Source organism: Pantherophis guttatus, chromosome 1, assembly GCF_059756535.1.
Source record: "Pantherophis guttatus breed Tessera chromosome 1, ASM5975653v1, whole genome shotgun sequence".
Lineage (NCBI taxonomy): Eukaryota > Metazoa > Chordata > Lepidosauria > Squamata > Colubridae > Pantherophis > Pantherophis guttatus.
In genome coordinates, this window is record NC_142063.1 from 192,692,569 (window position 1) to 192,711,811 (window position 19,243).

The 19,243-nt window shown below is 36.8% G+C and overlaps 1 protein-coding gene across 9 annotated transcripts in view; it reads left to right on the forward strand.

The window, feature by feature from the left end:
* The window catches only part of AFTPH (aftiphilin), a 40,309-nt gene extending 21,435 nt beyond the window's left edge, over positions 1-18,874 (forward strand). For all 9 annotated transcript variants that reach the window (XR_015731238.1, XR_015731236.1, XR_015731237.1 and 6 more), the window contains 2 exons: positions 2,207-2,330; positions 17,719-18,874. Coding sequence is in view for 6 of the 9 variants with exons in the window: in XM_060689352.2 (XP_060545335.2) it covers positions 2,207-2,330; positions 17,719-17,863 (269 nt within the window). In the remaining 3 variants the exon portion in view is untranslated. The remainder of the gene's footprint in view (positions 1-2,206; positions 2,331-17,718) is intronic.
* The last annotated feature ends 369 nt before the right edge of the window (positions 18,875-19,243 follow it).

Consider the following 19,243-nt stretch of genomic DNA (forward strand, 5'->3'; position numbering starts at 1 on the left):
GTAATTCTGAACAGCAGTTTAATACTTCTGAAATATTTCAAGGCTGAATATGGGAATATTCTGCCATCTTAGAATGAAATATGAGAAGACAGGACATATTAACAGTACATTTTGCTTCTGTTTAGTTCTCTTGATAGGTAAAGGTTTCAGTTTACTTGAAAGATTAATCTGTAGCAAAATTAATTTTTAAAAAGAAATGGTCATTCGTCAAGCTTGTTCTGTTAAATGTTGCAGATACAGTCTAAAGACTCTTGTTCTCTTTGAATTGTCTGTATGGATCTTAAACAGTTCACTGCTTGAGGCAATATTCTCCTCTCTGGATATAGCAGTCATTTTAAGATGTAGCAGAGGCCTCGCTTACCTAGTATTGTTCCTTAATGAAAGTCCAAGCTATGATGAGACCGAAAGATCTGTATATAGGGTGTCTCATATCCCTTTCTAATACTTTACTGGGAGTTCAGATGTCTTTCCGTGGCACAGCATGCCTCTGTGTACACATGAGACAGGTAGAGGAGTACAAGTCTCTGTTAAGCTTTGGTGATCAAATATCTAGGAAGAGCGTCCCTTATCTTTGTAACTATAGAAGCTTTTAGTGGTACATTGTGCATTTTTAACTCTTTAATATCAGAATTGATAAATCATCTTTGTTAGAAGTTAGTCATTTAATTTTGCATGAGGCATACATATTATTTGATACATTAATTTTTATCCATCAATTTTAATTTTCATAATATTGCTCAGCAGTGCACAGTTATTGGCTTCTTGTAAAATCAAATTTGATTTCTGACTAATTTAAAATAATTATTGTGAAAATACCTATTCTTGAATTTTCATTAAAATTTTATCCTCAAATTAATAGAAAACATGTAGGAAGTAGTGCCATCTATCTTGTTTCTTGGAAAGTCATTTGCTTCTAGCCTGCAATTCTGAGTGTTGAAAGTGGATGTAACAGTGTATGTCTGTTCCTAAGCTTAAAGCTCGGTCTTAACTTAGATCCTGAATTCCCTCAATCTCATTAAGGTTTTTCAATGTGACCATTTTTATATTAAAATGGTATGGATATTTCCAGGCATCACAGATTAGTTGTACTTACACAGCCTTATTTCATATTCATTTTATTTTAAAGGCCTTGGTTTAAAAGTAATGAAATCAAATTTAGAACTTTAGCAGTTATTTTTTAATCATATGTGAAGATAAGCAGTTTTAGCTACTGAATGTTGTTGGCATATGGCTTGAAAATGTTAATTGTAACAATATGTTAAATGTGTCAAATGATTTCATTGTGACTTTTAAATTTTGAAATACTGGCAGGTTTATATGCTGCCATACCTTAATGGGATTTCTGAAAATCCATTAACTATTTTTACAATTGTATGTTTCTGTTTATTTAAGAATTCTGTAAACATCTGAAAACTCTATACCCTGAATTTAAATTTCATATGTTACCTCCATATTTTCAGTTGAGTAATAAGTCTGCAGTGGATATAGGGTGACAAGGGCCTTATCATTGGTTTAACTAAAAGGGTTTTTTTATGGTTATAGGAAATGACAAATTGTGTGCACTTTAATCTTCTCAAACCTAGTTTCTGAAAACAATTGAGCTCTCATTATGCTACCAGTATATTTTCCTCTTTTTGAGTTGTCAGTTTCTACTCTAGATAAGGCAGTTTAAAAAAAAATCCTGAATTTGGAGTTTTCCAAAAACCACTACTTCCAAAAACTGGTTTATTTTAATTATTTTATGGCTCCTATTGGTTTTCAATATCCATGCCTTTCTTAATTGCATTCTCATAAAAGAGGAGAAACCAAAATATTTTTTTAAAAACTATTTAAACTTTTTTTTCATTACTAACATTGAGGGAAAAAATGGCATGAGAACTCTAAATATTATTTGTGTAGTGATAATGGAATGAAAATGGATGTTATACGGTAATGTAGAATTTAAACCATTCTGTTTCCTGATTTCATTAGAAAAATATGATTTAATTTAGGATAAACTTCTGTCTGACTTTTATGTCATTTTATCTGCTGCTCTTGACTTTCACTTAATAGAATGTGATGGAAATTAACAAAATGTCTATGATTTGCTTATTAGGAATGTTGATAGTTCAGATGTTTACAGACAATAGAAATTAAAATTCCTTAACTGAGATTATATGCAAACAATTTCTGCTATCTGCTACTAATTATAATTTTATGCTATAAGGTGTCGATCCAGAGTTGTATGAGTTGACAACTTCCAAGCTAGAAACTTCCAAAACCACCAGTAAAGTGACTGATGCATTTGCAAAGTTAATGTCTACGGTAGAAAAAGCAAGTACATCGGCAAGGTAAATTGCATTGACATTTAATGATTCTTGAGTACTGAGTAATGATATATTTTGTAAATTCGATGGGTTGCCCGTCTCACAACTGGGTGATGAACAAAGACTAAAGAGATAGCTACCACCAATAACCTATGATATCTAAAGTAAAAACAATACATCCCAATCATGAAAAGCCACATCAAATGTAATTATATTCTGAGAATCCAGGAAAAAGGAGAAATTCTGACCAAACATAGCCTCAAAGTTGTTAATTTTCTTTTGAAGTCTTAAAATAGCACAAAGGAGTGCACAGGATGCAGTAAACACTGAAAGTTCAGCAGTCCAGGCCAAGCAAATCGGCAGAATGTACAGTAACATTATCAGATTCGAGGTGCAAAAAATCTATATGTTCTGAGTCTCACTTTACTGATTTATTTTTTTGCCAACTAGTAATTGGATGTTTGTAGTTTTTGATTCAGTGTTTTTGATTCAGTGTGCTTGACAATCAACAGGATGCTAATGCATATATTTTAACACTGTAAAATACTCAACATTCAATCAACTATCCAGAGCAACATGGAAAACTTTCTGAAACAACATTATGTTGTCAGATTGATAGGCTTGGGGAAGGGGGTATATCTATTATGCATGCTCTTACAGTTGCAAAAAAAAGTATGTGAACCCCTTGGGATTATGTGGAGTTTTGCATGAATTGGTCATAAAATGTGCTGTGAACTTCATCTAAGTCAGAACAATAGAAAAGCATAGTCTGTTTAAAATAATACTACACAAACATTATATGTTGCCATGGTTTAATTGAACATAACATGTAAACATTCACAGTGCAGGGAGGAAAAAGTATGTGAACCTTTGGACTTAATAACTGGTTGACCCTCCTTTGGCAGCAATAACCTCAACCAAATGTTTCCTGTAGTTGCAGATCAGACCTGCACAACGATCTGGAGTAATTTTGGACCACTCCTCTTCACAAAACTGTTTCAGTGTAGCAATATTCTTGGGATGTCTGGTGTGAATCGCTCTCTTAAGGTCATGCCACAGCATTTCAATCGGGTTGAGGTCAGGACTCTGACTGGGCCACTCCAGAAGGCGTATTCTGTGCTGTTGAAGCCATTTTTTTGTTGAATTACTTGTATGCTTTGGGTCATTGTCCTGTTGCATCACCCATCCTCTGCGGAGCTTCAGTTGGCGGACAGATGGTTTTATGTTTTCCTGCAAAATGTCTTGATAAACTCTGGAATTCATTTTCCCATCAATGACAACAATCCATCCAGGCCCTGAGGCAGCAAAGCAGCCCAAACCATGATGCTCCCTCCGCCATGTTTTACAGTGGAGATGAGGTTTTGATGTTGGTGTGCTGTGCCTTTTTTTCTCCACACATAGTGTTGTGTGTTCTTCCTAAACAACTCAATTTTGGTTTCATCTGTCCACAGTATATTTTGCCAGTAGTGCTGTGGAACATCCAGGTGCTCTTTTGCAAACTTCAAACGTGCTGCAATATTTTTTTGGGACAGCAATGGCTTCCTCCGTGGTGTCCTCCCATGTACTCCATTCTTGTTTAATGTTTTCCTTATTGTAGATGTGTCAACAAAAATGTTAGCATGTGCCAGAGATTTCTGTAGGTCTTTAGCTGACACTCTAGGATTCTTCTTTACCTCATGAAGCATTCTGCACTGTGCTCTTGCAGTCATTTTTACAGGACGACCACGCCTAGGGAAAGTAGCAACAGTGCTAAACTTTCTCCATTTGTAGACAGTCTGTCTTACCATGGACACATGAACATCAAGGCTTTTGGAGATACTTTTGTAACCCTTTCCAGCTTCATGCAAGTCAACAATTCTTGATTGTAGGTCTTCTGAGAGCTCTTTTCTGCGAGGCATGGTTCACATCAGACAGTGCTTCTTGAAACCAGTAAACCCAAAACAGGTGTGTGTTTTTAAAGGGCAGGACAGCTGTCAGCAACACATCCAATATCATCACACTGATTGGAGTCAAGGTTGGCTCACTCCTGGCTCCAATTAGCTCTTGGAGAATTCATTAGGCTAGGGGCTCACATATTTTTTCCTCCCTGCACTGTGAATGTTTACATGTTATGTTCAATTAAACCATGGCAACATCTAATGTTTGTGTAGTATTATTTTAAGCAGACTGTGTTTTTCTATTGTTGTGACTTAGATGAAGTTCAGAGCACATTTTATGACCAATTCATGCAAAACTCCACGTAATCTCAAGGGTTCACATACTTTTTCTTGCAACTGTATATCCTATTGATTGTGGAGCTTTCAGTTTGCCTTTGAAGATACAGTCTCACCTCATTTCTAAAGATAATCTAAATTTGAATATCATTTACAGACACAAATATGTTCACACTCAGTAAGACAACTAAACCAAACAGTAACAATACTCTTTAAAGCACTGGTCCCCACTGCTTGCGGCTTGGTGGCCCAGCTGGGGCAGAGAGGGGAACTGGACCGCGTGAGCGGCAGGCAGGCACGTGCATGCAGCCCTTGTGCAAATGGTAGGCTGGTGCACATGAGTACAGCTCGTCTTGCGTGAGCAGTGGGCTGGTGCGCATGCATGCAAGTGGCTGTCAGCCCGCCATTCGCACAGATTGAGTTGCATGTGCAATTCAATTCCAAACAGGCCACAGCCCGGTAGTGGGCCACAGCCTAGGGCAGTAATGGCTAACCTTTTTGCCATCGTGTGCCAGGAAAGGGGGGGCGGGGGAGGGTCGTGCGCGCACGTGCCCACGCACATGCGCACGCAACCCCACCCACCCCCGCTCCTGCCACATGATGGCCTGGTAGGCCCGTTTTTCTTTCTTACCTGGTTCCAGATCCTCTCTATGCATCTGGAAAGGGCAAAAACAGCCTTTCCCACTCCCTTGGAGGCCCTACAGAGGCTGAAAGGGCCCATTTTCCAATTCTTGATGGGATAGGAAGTGACATTTTTTGCTGTCCCCGGCCTCCAGAACCTCTCTAGGAGCCTCTCTAGGGGTCTCTAGGAGCCTCTCTAGGAGTCTCTGGAGGCTGGGGACAGGAAAAAACATCAGAGAAAGGAAACATAAGAAAGGAAAACGGGCCTCCCCCCTCCCAGGCCCTCCAGAGGCAGGAAACAGCCTGTTTCCCTACTTCTGGTAGGCCCAGAAGGCCCGAAAATCAGCTGGCTGGCATGCGCATGCACCCCAGAGCTGAGCTGGTGTGCCCACTAATATGGCTCCGTGTGCCACCTGTGGCACGCGTGCCATAGGTTCACCATCACGGGCCTAAGAGTTACAGACCCCTGCTTTAAAGTATGTCCAACACTTACATTGAATTAGAACACAATAGTGCATGGGCATATATTTAGTTTTTCATTTGCCTTCCACCTTCCTATAAACCTGCTACATCAACTATAACAGTTAATTCTTTTTACTGAAAAAAGAACAGTAGTCTATGTTCCAGAAAAGTAGACAATGACTTTATAATACTGGAAGTAGAATACACCTCCATTTCTGCCTAGGTTATGATTTGGGAGTCAGAGCAACACTTAATGCACTGTGTATACAGTGTGGAGTGAGGCCTCACAGCTAGTGTACTGCAGTTGTTAGATCTGGGTCAGTAAATAGGACCTAGCAACCTCATCAATAACTATATAAATAAGTCATGGGAGTGGAGCTGAAGGTAGGGAGGGAGGCTATTAAAATATTGCCTTTGGGGAGATGGGCAGCATACGCATTTGATAAATAAAAGATATAATTATAGTGATAATACTATTTGGGATATCCAGCTAATACGAATATCACTGATGTGCTGTTGTTTTTACGAGGAGGTCCAGATAAGAAGCGCCACCAGGAACATTCATTCTATCTTTAGTGTATGGTTATATTAATAGAATCTTGCAAGTCTGAAAGTCCTCCTCCTATCCCTCACTTTTATTCTCCTGAAATTAGGGAAGGTTCCTTCTGGGATATTTTTGCCAACCTCCCTCCCTCTTTCAGATTCTAATTTATCAGACAGGCTGAGGTGCCTCCTCCTGTCTCCCAAGGTAATTTCCAGTTACCAATACAGCTGTTCAGGAACTGTAAAAGATGCTAGGCTGAAAAAATGTGGAGTTGGGGGCCCCTTGTTTATTATTAAATCTATCTCCTGTCTTTCTGAATATTCCATTCAGGGCATTTAAAACTATAAATCATAAGGCAGCAGGAGTGACTCACAAGCTAATGTAATTGCTAGTCCTTTGAAAGTCCTTTCCTGGTCCATTCTGTCCCTCCTGATGACTTTCAAATCCAAAATGACTCCCTGGGCCATGTGCTGGTTAAAAGTCTGCTGCTTCCGTCTACTATTTCACAACTGCCTCTTGGAAGTTGGTTGGGCTGAGAGAGAAGGACTAGCCCAAAGTTACCCAATGATCTTGGTGCTCAAATGAGGAATTAAACCTGGATTTTTCTAATCTAAGCCTAAATTTATAATTGCTGGTCCTTGACGCTGATTTGTCCTGGTTGGTGTATTGATCCAAGCAGAAAAACTCAAAAGTCAGCTGTTGGATGGAAAAGGCTAGACAGCACTCCATTTACATTGCCCAGAACAGCAGTGAAAACTAGAAGCAGCTCAGGTTGAACTGGGACGGTTGTGTTCTTCTTATGAAATGCTTGAAACAGCCATTTGAAGCTCAACACATGAGCTTCATGCGCAGAGACTGTTTTTCACACCCCTATTAGCACTCCACATTGCTTTGTACAATTGATTTTCTCATATCTCTTATTTATAGTGTGTGTGTGTGTGTGTGTTGCATTATAGTGTATAAAGTGTCCTGGGAGTGCCTGACCACGCTTCTAGTCTGTCAGTTTTCTAGTATGCTGCAAAGATTTCCATTTGAATTTTGTATAAAACTTAAGTATTTGGTTTTTAAGAGCAGAATATAAATCATAACAATATGACTAGTGCTGTTATGCAAAATAAAAGTAGAAAATGACCAAAAGAAGAGGGCTGCAACTGTTTTTTTCTTGTTAATTGCTGGAATTCTTGCATTTAATTGCAAGATTAAATTCTGTCCACAATTACTGCATGTAAAATGAGGAAATGTTCATCCCAGAGGTATAACATTCATCTCTCACAAGAAATGTATTCTGAATTTCAGAAACTGTTTCCTTAGTAACTGAAGCATTCTAAATTGCTACTATATAAAATAGCCCTTTCTCATCTTCACAACATCTGGATGATTTGGGCTGTTAGTATCTAGCCAGCGTGAAATCTAACCTGACTATAGAGAGCACCAAGTGGAAGCTGGGCTAACCTAAAGTACTTACGTTACTTTAATATTGTGCCACTAGGGGGAGTGCTAAGCCTCAATGATTTTAGGTTATTTTAAACTTTGTTCTTTATAAATACAGGAAAGTTTCCCTTTTGACACACAGTTCAGTGCTTGTTTGTTTTTTAAATAACATTAAAAGCTTTAGCTTTTCTTGCATTCAGACCATTCCTTGACTTCATTACTAGAACATATAGATGATAGATGGTCTCCAAAAGCAGCTTTAGTTGCATACTATTTTTGTCAGTTATTTACAATGTGGGTTCTCTCTGCATTTGGACTAACATTCACAAATTTGGTCTAGGTTGCCTGAATTTTGTTCTACTGATCTATTAAACTTAACAATATTTTTCATTAAAATTACAGTTTTCTTAGCATAGTCATTTAGGTGATTTTTTAAAATGTTACAGAGCAAATAATAGTGGTTCAAAATAAAGCTATGTTCAGACATAAAAAGTAAGGTTTTTAAGGTCCAAGTTTTCTATGACTTCACATCCATATCTCTGTAGTTATCTTGGCAACAGTATGGAAGTGATTTGCCACAGCCCCTTCTGAGATGGTTTTTTTTTACCTCTCAGCCTAGCCTGCAGTTCTGATAGTCCCTAGGTGTCTCCCATCCAGATACTATCAAGATACAACCCTGCTTAATTTCTGACATTCAGTGGAGCTCTTCCTTAAGCATAGCTAGGTAGTTGAAGGAAATAGTCGGAAATAAATGGGAAAAACCAACACAAGGAGCATCTGAGCATAAAATGACTAAAATTTAAACAAATGGCTCCTTCCCAATTATAAGAATTAGTACGTCGTACCTGCCTCTAAGCATGATCTTATTTTCTATTGTTTAACCTGCTCTTACCCATAAATTTGTAATTGAACAGCCATGGAGAGTTAACATTTGTTAGATTCTGCTTGTTGTAGAAGAATTACAAAGGAAAATTGGAAGCTGCATAGTTTATGAACTGTCTTCCTGTAACTTAGGAGCAGCTGGAATAATATACACATTTCCAGAATTCCTAGTTGGGGAATAAATATTCATTTAGAATTAACATTTAGCATTTAAATCAAATGCTGCTGAAAGAGAAAGAAATACAATTCGGTATGTTTCAAGGATCAGGAGAAAAAGCAGAGCAGCATTCCTGATAATGTGATATTTGGCTTGGAACTATGATAAATTAAAGCCAGGGTTGCTCATGCTACAAAAGGAATGTACAGTATGTGAAATACCAATATGTTTATGTCATTTTAGGAGAAACACAATTTGTTTTCGTAATCATTACAGTAGCTAAGACCTAAATATTGGGTAATTTTTCTCCCTCCCCACCCACTTTTATATTCCAAACTATTCTAGGTGGAAGAGCCATTTTGGTGTAATAGTTAAAGCATGAGGCTAGAAATCGGAAGATCATGAGTTCTAGTCTTGCCTTAGGCACAAAGCCAGCTTTGGCCCAGTCATACACTCAGCTCTAGAAAGCAAGCAGTGACAAACCATTTCTGAGCAACTTTGCCAAGAAAGCTGCAGAGATTGTCAAGGCAATCTCCAAGAATCAGTCATAATTGAACAGAATGAAAAATAATTCTAGGGAGACTAAGTATAGCAACCCTAGTTAAAAATCAGCTTCTTGCACACAACAGCTCTGGTAGAATAAGGGTGCTTGCTTTATTTTTTCCATTTTGTATTTCATTGTGGATTGCCATAAAGGCAGAAAGGTTGGATTAAAATTGTAGTGAATACTTTACCAGTCATATTTAGCATACTGTGCTCTGTTTCCTGCATTTTATCATATTTTGGGGGTAATTGTTTTCTCCCAAATTGCTTTACAACAATTTAATAAGATGCAATCAAAACTCCGCAAGCTCAGAATCCCTCTCCCTCCACATTCACATACCTTCCAACATACATACAGTTACACTTAGAAAAAGGCAAGAGGAGAGCTAGAAAAGGGAAATACAGGAGACTGATTCTTCAAGACCAGGCTAAAAAAGATAATTATTTGCTGGCATTTATTATAAGATAAAGTACGCAACCGAATCAAGCTTCTCAGGTATCAGTAATGTAACTGCTAATCGTTTGATAAAATATAGCATGTCATTTACTTCAGTTTGCAAATATATGGTGATCATTAGACCATTAATTTATCTGGAAGAGCTTATCTTTGGCAGAATTGTCATTTAACTTTTATATAATTGTATAAAATGTACACTTATTTGCTATGCAATTAAGCATAAATATGTGTCTAGTAAAAAATAATACAAAGCCAGTCCTTAGTTTTTTAGTTCTAAAATAAAATAAAGTTCTAACGCAAATTGCAGCTGATGGTCCTAATTAGCTTTAGTTCTGACTTCAGTGTTCTTTACCAAACGTCTAATACTCAAGTATTCTTTTTAAAAAGTAGTTTTCAGCCTTTCAGAGCAACAGAGTTAAGCAGAAAATACAGTTTTGACTTTCTTTGATGTCTTTCCAACCAGTCATAAATATTCTGCCATTTATTGACTAGTTCTGTTAAAAGACATGTTATATGTAGAAATGTTGATTCAATATCTATCTGTCTTAAATTGCTGCTAAGTTGAAGACATTGATCACTTGTGTGTGAAAATGCAGTATCAAACAGAAGTTTTAGAAAACAGTAACTTTTCGGTTTTTTTAAAAAATCAGCTGCTGAAATGGTAAAGTGGATTACATTCTGAATGTGAGATGCAACCCTTAAGAGAAATGTTCAAAAATGTACAAGAGGAATCATGATAGGTCAGCATTAGATACATATTTTTGCTGTGCCATGACCATTCATAAAATATTAAGGATTTTTTATATTTAACAATAACAGTCTTTGAAAGTTCAACAAAATAGATTATTCTATCAGACCCTCTTCACTTTTGTCAATTTTGTTATGTTGCAGCCTGATTCTGCAGTGGTTGAAATTCATTTTTCCCCTCATTAATCTACACACAGTACCCCATAATGACAAACTGAAAACAGAATTTTAGAAATGTCTGTACATTTATTAAAAAGAAAAAACTGAAATATCACATTGGCATAAATATTCAGATCCTTCATTCAGTACTTTGTTGAAGCATCTTTGGCAGCAATTACAGCCTCAAGTCCTTTAGGATATGACACAAGGTTTGCACACCTGGCTTGAGGGATTTGCTGCCATTCTTCCTTGCAAATTCTCTCAAGCTCTGTCAGATTGGATGGTCAGTGGACAGCCATTTTCAGGTCCATTTTCAGAGATGTTCATTGTGGCTGGGCCACTCTGGGACATTCACAGAGTTGTCCTTAAACCACTCTGGTGTTGTCTTGGCTGTGTGCTTAGGATCGTTGTCATGTTGGAAAATGAACCTTCGGCCCAGTTTGAGGTCCTGAGTTCTGTGGAACAGGTTTTTATTGAGGACATCCCTGTACTTTGCTCCATTCAGCTTTCCCTCAACCCTGACCAGTCTCCCAGTCCCTGCTGCTGAAAAACACCTCCGCAGCATGATGCTGTCACCACCATGCTTCACTCTTGGGATGATATTGGTCAGGTGATGAGCGGTGCCTGGGTTCCTCCAGACATAACATTTAGAATTGAGGCCAAACAGTTCAATCTTGGTTTCATCAGACCAGAGAATCGTGTTCCTCACAGTCTGAGAGCCGTTCAGGTACTTTTTTGCGAACCCCCAGTGGGCTGTCATGTGTTTTGCACTGAGAAGAGGCTTCCATTTGTCTGGTTTCCTTCTATCTACCATAAAGCCCAGATCGATGGAGGGCTGCAGTGATGGTCACTCATGCCCTTGTCACTTCCCTCCTGGACTACTGTAATGCTCTCTACATGGGGCTCCCCTTAAAGAGCACCCGGAGGCTCCAACTGGTCCAGAATGCGGCCGCGCGGGTGACTGTGGGAGTGACGTGGCGAGCTGCACTGGCTCCCGGTGGTCTTCCGGGTGCGCTTCAAGGTATTGGTTACCATCTTTAGAGCTCTCCATGGCTTAGGACCTGAGTATCTACGAGACCGCCTTCTGCCACCGGTAGCCTCCCACCGGCCAGTACGCTCCCACAGAGAGGGGCTCCTCAGGGTGCCATTGGTCAAACAATGTCGACTGGCGGCCCCCAGGGGGAGAGCCTTCTCTGTGGGGGCACCTGTCCTTTGGAACGAACTGCCCCCAGAGATACAAAGGATCCCGGATCTACGCATCTTCCGCCATACCCTCAAAACTTTTCTATTCCAGCAAGCCGGGCTGGCGTAGCTCTTTTAATTGTTTTTAATTCTTTTTTTTTTAAAAAGGGTTTTTTTAATCAATATGAGCCAAATTTGTTTAATATACTTTTAAATTGTTTTAAATTTTATGTTTTTATGTTTGGCTGTACACCGCCCTGATTCCTTCGGGAGAAGGGCGGTCTATAAATTTTAAATAATAATAATAATAATAATAATAATAATAATAATAATAATAATAATAATAATAATAATAATAATAATAATAATAATAATGGTTGTCCTTCTGGAACTCTGTCTCATCTTCACACAGTATCTCTGGAGCTCAGTCAGAGAGATCATCGGGTTCTTAGTTACCTCTCTTACTTCTTCCCCAATTGCTCAGTTTGACTAGGCAACCAGCTCTTGAAAGCCAAACTTCTTCCATTTGAAAATTATGGAGACCATTGTGCTCTTAGGAACCTTCAGTGCAGCAGAAATTTTATTGTAGCCTTCCCTAGATCTGTGCCTTGCAATAATCCTGTCTCTGAGCTCTGCAGCAGTTCTGTTGACCTCGTGGTTTTTGCTCTGCTACAGTATGCATTATCAGCTGTGAGGCCTTCTATAGAGAGCAGTGTGCCTTTCCAAATCACAGCCAATCAATTTAATTTACCACAGGTAGATTCCAATCAAGGGATAGAACCATGTCAGCAACGATCAAGAGAAATAGGAGGCACCTGAGCTAAATTTCAAGTGTTGTTGCAAAGGGTCTAAATACTTATGCCACTGTGATATTTCAGCTTTTTATTTTTAATAAATTTGCAGACATTTCTAAAATTCTGTTTTTACTGTCATGGAGTTACTGAGTGTAAATTAATGAGAAAAAACAAAACAAAATGTGTGTGTCACAATGCCTTTATTTCTTTTGTGATCTTGTCCTTCAAGATTTGAATACCCTTTTGAAAGAAACCATCAATAGGCCTCAGCTAGTTTTTGTTTGAAAAAAAGAGCAAATTGAAAGATCAGAAGAAAATAATTCAGATGATGTGAATTGGACATGAGTATATCTCCCCTTATACATCTTTTTTATATTAACTTCACATTGCCAAATCAAAGAAAAATTTCACTATTGGCAAAGATTTAACTATGTCTTGTTGGTTGGAGGCAATCCAAGAACGTTTAGATGAAACCACTAAAAAAACTGAGAAGACTCCCTCATTTTTACACTCCCATTTCAAAAAGATGCTCATCTGGTTTTTTTTTTATGTTAAAATAGATACATGATTTTAGTTAGATAAATATACTGACAGTACTGACAAAGCTCTGCTGCTTGTCTGTGTTATTTGTTTGATTAGGACAAAGAAAAAAGTTAAAGAAGAGATATTAAACTGTATGGAACCAAAGAAAGAGCTGGTGCTGAAATATTTTTCTCTTTGTCAGATTATTTTTCAGGGGCCAAAAATGTCAGACTATATTTCAGCTTGTAGCAATAGTGCAATGATGGGTTGATTAAATTGGATCCCAATGATGGGATCCAATGATGGATTGATTAAGTTAAATGTAATTAAAATAGGATTAAAATTAGATCTATAAATTTAAATAATACTTTAAAAGTTTTGTTAAGCAGGGTTATAGTTTAAAGAAATAATCATGAATGTTGAGCAGATTCTTAGAAAGAATGAATAGAGAATTTGAAATAATAAGATAGTTTTGGGCCAGGAAGTGTCTAGATGTAAAGGCAAGGGATCAGGAAGATAGAGGATGAAACCAAAAGTATGTAGAACTCATCCCTACAGTCCTGAACTGTCCTATTGGTTAACTAAAACAGCACACTGGTGAAAAAAAACCATTACGTTGAATTTGAATGAAGTACCTATACTTCTGGGTAAGACAGTCAAGTACATAAAAATTAAAATTATTTGCAAAGAAACATATAGCCTTGCAGCTTGACTGAAGTACCATTTTGAGAACTATCCCTGCTTATTGAAGATTTTAAAATAAGCATTTATGAATATGAGAGGTTTGGGGAACCAGTTGTGACGCTCTTCTTTTTATGAGAACCATTAGTTTTTCCCTGATCAGGGTTTTTTGGATAAGCTTCCCAAAATTACTCTAGAGTAAAGGTAAAGGTTCCCCTCACACATATGTGCTAGTCATTCCCGACTCTAAGGTACTTGAGTAAAAATCAAAATTATCACATTGTGGCCTAGGGTGGTTTCTCTCAAGCCTTCTCTTGAGATCTAAGGCCCTGATCATCATATCATCTCCTTATTCATACTTTTGTTCCCCAATCTACATCACAATAGGTCAATGATACTGTGTGCCTAACAGTCTACCATGCTCCATTGTGCCCTTCTGCTAGGTTTAATTAACTGAATTAATCTAGTTTTGGTATCTTATACACACACAACTTCCTATTGCTCAGTGAAATGTGTCATGGGAGTAAAGCCATCATCCCATTTTAGTGGATATCTGAAAAGAATCTGGTTAATTGATTTACATGATGTGTCATCATCATTTTAGCCATTGTCTATCCACTGCAGGATGAAGGCCTCTTCCGCATGTTTCCAACCAATATGGTCCTAAGCTTTCTTTTGCCAATTTGGGCCCACATTACTTGCTGATTTTGTCGATCCATCTCATTTTAGGTCTCTTTCGTGGGCACTTTTTATCAAGTGAAATCCATTCTGTGATTGCCTTGGTCCACCTGCCATCAGTTCTTCCTGCCAAGTTGAGCAGCCCATTTCCATTTCAATTCTTTAACTGTCTTGATAATTTCGTATACTTTTGTTTGTTCTCTAATCCATGTGCAGGTCTTTCTGTCTTGTCTTCTAATGCCGAGCATGTATCTTTCCATGGCTCTTTCTGTCACTCGTAGCTTTTGTATTGATTGTGAGGTTAGTGCCCATGTTTCACTGGCATATGTTAGAGCAGGTAGCACACACTGATCAAGGTTGTTTTTGAAAATTATGGTTAGTTTGCCGAATGCCTGCCATACACATTTAACACGCCATTCAATTTCCTTTACTGTATTACCTTCCATTGAGATACTTTGGCCAAGGTATATATAGTGGTCTACTGTGTTTAGTTCTTCTCCATATATATATAGTTTTTGTTTCTTTGGTAGATTTATTAAACATAACCTGGCTCCTTTTCAGGTTTATTATGTACATTCCAAAAATAAAAATGCATTTTTTTAATATTGAAGAAAATGCATTAAAGCTGTATAAAACAGTAATATGCACTTTTATTAGAAATGATTACAGATTGTTCCTAGCTAGTCAGTAAATTGTGATTTAAGTCAGTATCTCAACCTTGGCACCTTTAAAATATGTAGACTTGTGGAGTTGAGTTCCACATATGTTGAAGTTGCCATGGTTGAGAAGCACAGATCTAAACCATTAAAATAAATCTCCCTTTTTAGTAATTTAAATTAATATGATTGAAATTCATCATACTGGTGACACACAGGATTAATAAAAGAAAATGAGTAAAACCAAATGTACAAGGCACATATTATATTATACTCCCCAAAATTGGTGCCAGATTAGATGAACTGCAAGTAACAGCCGACAGATTGACCTATCTCATGAAATCCAGTTTTCTTCATTCTTGATTGTTTACCATCTTGTGTGTTGAACTAGAATCCCCTTATCCTATCCCAACTATTACATCAAGATGTTTACTGGGTAGTAAGAGTAGGTAGGTTATTGCAAAGTTTGCAGATTTAAAAAAGAAATAGCTGTATTTATATGGAACAAGTTGTGATCTTGCTTGGTCTTTTAAAAACAGAGAAAAATAAGAAGTTGTGTTACTTTGTGACTAAGTTCCAGCTTTTGAATAAGTTAAACTTGTCATTCAAGGAAAGTGTGTTTGGCAAAATTGGAGAGGAAGGTAAAACCTGGATTAAATGAAATAAAAACAACTATTTTAATATTTTTATTATCTGAATTTTATGAAGGAAGCAAATGAGAGAAACAAAGATAGTTGTGTAATGTACCATATATACTTGTGTGTAAGCCCCTCCATTGATAAGCCAATTCTTATTTTTTTAACCAAAATACCATGACAAAATGTGCCATCTGCTGATAAGCCAACCCTTGAAATTTCTGTATGTTTTAATTTTTACACTCAGCTTATCCGCAGATAGCACATTTTTCACTGTATTTTAATTATCCACAAATATATGCAGAGTATGGTGGCACTTTTAAAAAGTATTACTGTAAATACTTGAGGAGAAGCGTGCTTGCAGGTAAGCCAAACCCAATTTTTAAATGTATTTTGGCACCTAAATTTCTCAGTTTACCTGAAAGTATATATAATAATCTTATTACCGATAATTTGAGGGGATTTATTATATCCTATTGTATCATTCAAAAAGCATTTTTTTTTACTGGAAAAGGTTTAGGCAAAGTTCATAGAGAAGTTGATGGAACTTTTAAATCAAAAACTACTGAAGGATCTGCTACTTTATCCTTCAATATATTTATGAAAAAAATAGATTCTCAGGACTCATTATAACTGATGCTAAATATTTAAAAACAATCTTTAGAAAGATTGTACAAAAATGGATTTTAATTGGAAGGGGTCAGCAGCAATTATTATTATTATTATTTTTAATTTTGATTTATATGCCGCCCTTCTCCGGAGACTCAGGGCGGCTTACAAGGCGTTAAGCAATAGCCTTCATACTTTTGTATATTTTATACAAAGTCAGCTTATTGCCCCCACAAACCGGGTCCTCATTTTACCTACCTTAGAAAGGATGGAAAGCTGAGTGGACCTTGAGCCTGGTGAGAATTGAACTCGCAGTAATTGCAGGCAGCTGGAAGCTAAATAGTAGCATTAGTCTGCTGCGCCACTCAGGCTCTTAATTTGTACCGTCCAGTATGATATAATGCAGTTCTCAGTTTTTCCCTTCTTATAGAACTACTGCTCTATCAAAGAAACCTTAATAAAAGGCCCACTTTTCCCAAAAAAAGAGTTGTATATTTACAAGCGACAAGATCAGAGCCTGGTGCAACTTGGCTTAATACCAACTACATTGTTCTTCTCTTCATCTTGTGTGATGAAATCTTCTTGGAAACCTCAGAGCTTATTTTGTAAACTTTTATTTGATTTTTAAAAAAAGCATTACCTCAATAGTGATTTTTGTCTTTTTTTCTCACTGTTAACTGCTTTTCTCATTATTAAACATACCTGCTTTTGTTTTTTAAGTTACTGGCAGGCAAATAAGAGAGATCTAAAAAATGCCCATAAACTGTTCCCACTCCCAAATAATAATATTAGCCATTAAAATCTGCACAAAGCATTATGAACAAAGAGAATGTAGTTGTCACCTTCCTTCTTCAAAAAATTAAGCAGGAGGAACATGAGTGAGATTTTGGCTCTGCAAATAGTTTTAAACAAACAGGAATATAAAAATACTTTTGTTTGGTAGGTCCAGAAAAAAAAATATTATCCAGACTATACAATTACCTATTAGATTATGACAGTGCAGAAGAGGTGGTAAAAGAACCGATGATAGTATGGGCCAAAAATATTGGACATAATATAAATTTGGATGAATGGGTAATGATTTGGAACAGAAACTACAAATTAACAAAAACGGCATCATATAAAGAGAACCAATATAAAATGTTATACCGATGGATTTTGTATGTGGGTGCAGAATCTATTTAACGTTAAACTGGAATTAACTCTTGCGCAGGCTTTACTTGTATGTGCAGGATTGACTTAGCAAGACAAAGTCCTGAATGGTATTCAAAAGGTAGTGTGTGAGGAGCGGTATCATTTTCCTTGTTCAATACCAGCAGTGAGCCTTGCCCCACTGAGAGGTGGTGCAAATAGAATTTGTCAATGGAAAGATTTTCTCTGAATAACATTCTTCTGTAACTGGTTCCAATTGTATTAAATATTAAATCTTTTTTTAATAGAAAACCCCCAAAGGAAGAACAACTTAGCGACGAAGCTGCCAAGGTGATTTCTAGCCTTCCTGACTTATCTTTCATGCATGCCAAGGTGTTGATGTTCCCATCTACGTTGACACCTTCAACAGTTTGCCAAGGCAAGGTAGACTAAAAGTGAAGAGGAGTGGACAATTTGTATTAATTTTTCCCCTAGCTCTTTTCTGTGACCTACAAATTATCTTGCTTTAATTAAAAATCCAAGTTCAGGTGATTTGTTGGTAAGCAGCACTAGAAAGATATACATAATAATGTATATTTCTTTACATACTGGAGCCCTGGATTTATATTAGAAAAAAATGTAAATAATTCGGGAGGATTGCACCTTTTTTGAAAACATCCTTTTTTCTGTGTGCTGGGGTGTAAACATTTGTCTTTGTGGAATACACTGGTTGTGTCCTTCTTATAAAACTTTATAAACATTTTTTTAAGATGAAAACACCCAGTTTTTGCTCTTCATGAAATTTTCCAGGTTTGTTTGTTTGTTGTTGTTTTTTTTTTTGTTTGTTTGTTTTGGTCAGAATGAATCACTTAATGTTTGATTATTTTTTTTCCTCCAAAAAATGGGTCAGGCCTTTTGTTTTGGGTTTTGTTTTTTTGTTTTTTTTAAAGCAAGGCCCTTTTCATCTAATGAGGCCTTTTCTTAGGGACTTGATGATTGATTTTTAGTTTTCTGCCTTTTAGTAATATGGCTTAACATTATCTTTTAAGAATTTACTTTGGGTTCATTTTAGAAAAGTAATAGATCACTGCCTAGCCATTTGATTCTTGTGATCTATGTAGTAATCAATATGGTTTGGGATGGAAGGACCAAAACTATCTGAATGTCTTACAATGAAATATACTTGTTACATTTTTTTGTTGTTGTTGTACCACTATTCTTATGTTTGATTTTGCACAATGTAAATTTGACATAATCATAGGTTGCTATGGTTTAGGCTGTATGTACAGAAAAAAACTATGGGTTGTAAATGTTTGGGGAAATTCCTATGGAAAAAAAGAGAATGCTATGTAGAACAACCTCTAACAAGGTTCATGTGCATGCCTGAGGTCTTTTTGAAATTTCAGTGTACAAATTTCTCTTAGCCTAATCAAAATAAACAAATAAAGTTATATAGTCTGTTAATGCGTGTACTGATGTTCTCTTTATGTTTTCAATACTGCTGAAGGCAGAACTGAAGAATCCTTTTTTCCATACATGGAAAGAAAATGTGTACCTAAATGGCTTCTTACCCCAAAAAAGTAACAAAATATACACTATTATTAATTTAAAAGTAATATACTTTTATTTCCTATTGGTATGTGGAAAATTGTTTCCTTCTTCTTGGGATACCTGCCTGTAAAGAACTGGATCTTTTGGGACCTTAGTTACAGTTTCTCCTGAGAGCCAAAGCTAGCCCATTTTAATTAGGAAGCTTAAGGATTATCCAAATGCTTCAGTTTTCTCTGACATATATATTGAAGAGCTATAGGTAAGTGTATAAAGAGACAGAAA